Genomic DNA, 4,501 nt, shown 5'->3' with positions numbered 1-4,501 from the left:
TAGACATTTCCCTGGTGGGGGCTCTCTGTGGGGGCTCTAACCCCACTTTCCTGCTCAGCATTGCTCTAGTAGATGACCTCTGCGGTGGCTCCGCCCCTGTGGCAGGTCTCTGCCTGGGCTTCCAGGCTTTTCCATACATCCTCTGGAATCTGGGTGGAGGCTGCCATGCCTCCCCTGCTCTCATGTCCTGCTGGCCTGCAGACTTAACATAACGTGGGTGCCACCGAGGTTTTGGGCCTCTGCTCTCCAGGGCTGCTGCAAAAACCACATTTGGGGCCACTCCAGCCGGAGCAGCTGGAATGCAGGGAGCAGGATCCCAAGGGCGGCTGCACCCCAGGTCTTTCCTCCAGGATAACTCAGTCCTTCTAGGCCTCAGGGTCTGTGATGGGTGGAGCACCCTTCCAGACTTCTGAAATGCCTTTAGGGCATTTTTTCCATTGTCCTGCTTATTAGCATCTGGCTGTCTCACCGCCAAGATAATGTCTTTAGCAACCAGTTTATCTGCTTCACCCTTGCATTGTTCTCCAGCTCTCTGCTTTACCTCATGGCCAGGCTGCAAAGTTTCCAAATCTTTACGCCCTGCTTCCCTTTTCATTTCTGGCTTTACATTTTGCCTTTGCCGCCATATCTCAGAGTAGGCTGTTAGTAGTAGCCATGCAGCGTTCTTAATGCTTTGCTGCTTAGAAATTTCTTTGGCCAAATGCTCTGGCTCACAACTCTTAAGTTCCAACTTCCACAAAGTCCAAGGGCATGGACACAATGTAGCCAGGTTCCTTGCTATGGTGTAGCAAGGGTGATCTTTTATCCAATTCCCAATGAGTTCCTCATCTCTATCTGAGACCTCATCGTCCACATGGCCTTTACGGTCCACATTTCTATCAGCATTCTGCTCACCACTACATAAATCTCTAAAACATTCCAAACTTTCCCTCGTCTTTTTCTCTTTTTCTAAGTCCTCCAAACTCCTCCAACTTTTGCCCATTATCCAGTTCCAAAGCTGCATCCACATTTTCAGGTATCTGTTTAGCAACACCCCACTCCTCGGTACCAATTTTCTGTTTTAGTCCGTTTTATGTTGCTATAACAGAAATACCTGAGACTGGGTAATTAATAAAGGAAAGAGGTTTATTTGGCTTACGATTCTGGGACAGCTGCATCTGGTGTGGGCCTCAGGCTGCTTCTACTCATGGCGGAAAGTGGCAGGCAGCCGGCGGGTACAAGCAGATCACATGGTGAGAGGAAGGAAGAGAGAGAGAGAAGGTGCCAGGGTCTTTTTAAGCAATGAGCTCTCACGGGAACTAATAGAGTGAGAACTCACTCATTAATCCCCCTGTCCCCAGGGAGAGCACTAATCCATTCATGAGGGATACACCACCATGACTCAATCAGTTTCCAGCACTGCAACATTGTATATCAAATTTCCACGAGTTTTGGAGGGGACAACACATCCAAACTTCATCAACCCTAATTGAAGCTTAAATCCCCACTGTAACTGCTGAGGATGGGAAATCCTATTATGGTAATCGAAAGGTGGAGCCTTGAATAGGTGATTAGATTGTAGGACCATGCTGCAATGAATGGATTAATAATGCTGGTCTTGGGTGTGGTTCTTTAAAAGCTTTAAAAGGAGAGTGTATGAGGAGCTCTCTCTCTCTGCTCAGCCATTTTCTGCCATCAGACCCCTGCATTGCTGTAAAGGCACCACCAATGAAGGGCCTCAGCACAAGGGTTCCCTGGACTTTGGACTTCCCAGCCTCTGAAACTGCAAGCAATAAATTTTGTTCTCTTTATAAACTACCCAGTTTTATGTATTTTCTTATAAGCACCAGAAATGGACCAATATATAGGCCAATTCAATTGATGGCATAGTTCAAATTTTCTATATATTTACTGATTTTATGTTTATGTGTTTTTTTATTTATTGAGAAAAAGGTATTGAAATCTTTGACTATGAATGTGGACTTATCTATTCCTCCTTACAGTTGTATCACTTTTTGTTTCATATAGCTTGCAGCTCTGCTGTTAGAAACATAAAAGCTTTGGATTTTTGTTCTCTTGATAATTGACAACTTTATTATCATTAAATGACTTCTTTATCCTTGATGATATTCCTTCCTCTGTGTGATATTAATATAGCCACTCTGGCCTGTGGCTAACTCTATCATCCATTTCCTCCAGGGACAAAAAGCTGAATGAAAGACCTTCTACCTAGGGAGGTAAGTGGTCTGAAATCAATCATAAAGTGTCTCCTCCAAGAATCTGGAACTTTTTATAGCTGTTCATAAAAAAGAATTCCTTCAGGAGCCTTCCTGTAAGGTAAGGTCTATTTCTTCAGAAGGCCTCAGGAGAAGGCAGAAATGTAGGATCTAACAGCATCAGCAGCAAAATAAAGTAAGGCAAGTGTCTGGTGAATGAGGACACATGTTGAGAAGAGCTTTTCTCATCCCTCTGGTTAAGCCAAGCTCTTCCCTGGAGCACTGATGAGTTTTAGGTTGTGCTTTCTGCATGCAAACACCAGAACAACTTGCAGTATGGACATATCTGCCTCATCCCCTGTTAACCCAGGCCTTGGTACTACACCTTCTGAGATAAGCAGGTCCCCAATTTGAAACAAGACCAAATATCAGGTGGAGCAAGTCTGTTTACCGAGTCTCACAGCCTGAAGGCAGTGATTTCAATCTGGAAAACATAACTGAGAAGTCCTGTGTGAACACTGGGAAAAGCAAGTGGGATGGAAAAGTTTCCTGGTGGCAGCCAGGAAGTGAGTGGCCTTCAGAGTACATAAGAGAAATGTTTAGGAAGGATGTAGGATGACTCATATGTCCACATAGACTTAAGTGTGGCCGCATGACTGTGGGTGGATGGTAGGTAGGACACACAAAAACCAGGTAATGGTGAAGGGTGGGAGAGGACAGAATGAGCCACTGAATCAGGTGGCCGTGGGGAAGGGCGTGGAGGAGACACCCTCTCCTTGCCTTGTGACCCTCCAGAACTGAACAGTGAGGCGTGTGGCAGGTCTGTTTGGAAGGCTCTGAAGGGGTGCTAAGGAAACGTTCCCTTTTCCAGCCAGGGCACCTTGGCCTCCCCCCACTCCCAGAGGTGTCAGGATGGGCCATTGTGATGTCTAAGCCACCCCTCCCTGGACAGGGCTAGAGGGGCTGGGGGAGGGGCTTGCTGACCAAACAAAGCCTAGGGTGTGGCTGCTCATTGTCCTGGGCAGGATATATATAGGGAGGCCAGGGGCCCTGGGACAGACCACTGGGCAGTGCTGACATGGCGAAGGAGACCAGGACACCACAGCCCACCAGAAACACCAAAGCGGGGAAGGAGAGGAAGACCCCCTGTCCACCCAAGTCCAGAGGAAAGGGCAAGGTGAGATGACCACCCAAGCTCCTTCTCATCTTCCCCTTGACCCCTTTCTCCCAAGACCCCTCCCCTGTCCTCGCCTGGCACAACCTCCCTCAGCCCACACTCCTTCCCAGGAAGCCCCTTTTCCCATGCCTCCTGCATCCTCTTCCCCCAAACAGTTGCCCTTCTGTGATCGCCCTGTTGTCCTTCCAGGCGCCCAAGACAACCTTGAAGCGTAAAAGACCCCTCCAAGGGAGTCTGAGGAAAAAAGCTGCTGCAGAAATGACCACCCTCTCTATTCAACCCCCAAAAGGGAAAAAGCCAACACTATTCGGCCACTATCACCGGCTGAATCAGGAACTGCAGCAAAAAGAGCTGAAGCAAATCCGAAAGGACGAGGAGATGCCCAGCACCTCAAGGGACGATGAGATGCCCAGCACCTCAAGGGACGAGGAGATGCCCAGCACTTCAAGGGACAAGGAGATCTCCAGCCACTCGAGTGACGAGGAGATCTCCAGCAACCCAAGTGATGGCCCGGGCAGCTACTAACTTAAAAGTGAGACCAGAGACCTCAAAACCACCTGTGAAGTCTCCAGAGGGCTGGCTGCCGGGTAATGGACATCGAATTTTACACTGACGGCACACGATGGTGACAAGTAAAATAAAATTTGCCTATTGTGACATATAGTGTGTGTCTGCATGTTCTGTGATGTGGGAGGGGGAAGGAAGGGAAGAGGCAGGTGTGGGAGGGGAGGGAGGGCGGTGGGCCCAGCGGACTTGGGGTCAGACAGACAGGTCCACTGTTAGGCAGACACTGAGGGATAACGTCTGGATCACGGCCGAGCACTGAAAACAAATTTCTTCCTTGACACTATCTCACCAGTAAGGAGGAAAAGGGCCTGGTGTTTGCATGTGTTTGCAGGGGATAGAGGTGGGGGAGCAACATGAGGGTGTAGTTGGCCAGAACCTAGATGGAGTGAGGTACGTGGGATGACACTGTCACCCCCTCCCCCGAAAAGGCAGACACATGTATCACCAGCAGGCCACCCACCTCATAGTGGCATTTGCTGCATCCTGCCCTATACTGTAAGCAGCTACAGGCCCTCAAAGCGACCCCAAATCTCACCCTACTAAAAGTCAGTGACAACACCTC

The 4,501-nt window shown here is 48.9% G+C and overlaps 1 protein-coding gene across 1 annotated transcript; it reads left to right on the top strand.

Annotated features, from left to right (window-relative positions):
• Positions 1 to 3,273: 3,273 nt before the first annotated feature.
• LOC134368531 (spermatid nuclear transition protein 4-like) lies at positions 3,274 to 3,897 on the top strand. Its single transcript, XM_063084969.1, has 2 exons — positions 3,274 to 3,372; positions 3,562 to 3,897. Exons 1-2 carry the CDS (start codon positions 3,274 to 3,276, stop codon positions 3,895 to 3,897), a joined length of 435 nt encoding a protein of 144 aa, XP_062941039.1.
• Positions 3,898 to 4,501: the final 604 nt, after the last annotated feature.

Source organism: Cynocephalus volans, chromosome X (assembly GCF_027409185.1).
Source record: "Cynocephalus volans isolate mCynVol1 chromosome X, mCynVol1.pri, whole genome shotgun sequence".
Lineage (NCBI taxonomy): Eukaryota > Metazoa > Chordata > Mammalia > Dermoptera > Cynocephalidae > Cynocephalus > Cynocephalus volans.
The sequence above is the reverse complement of the archived record's forward strand: the minus strand, read 5'-3'. Positions and strand labels throughout refer to the sequence as shown.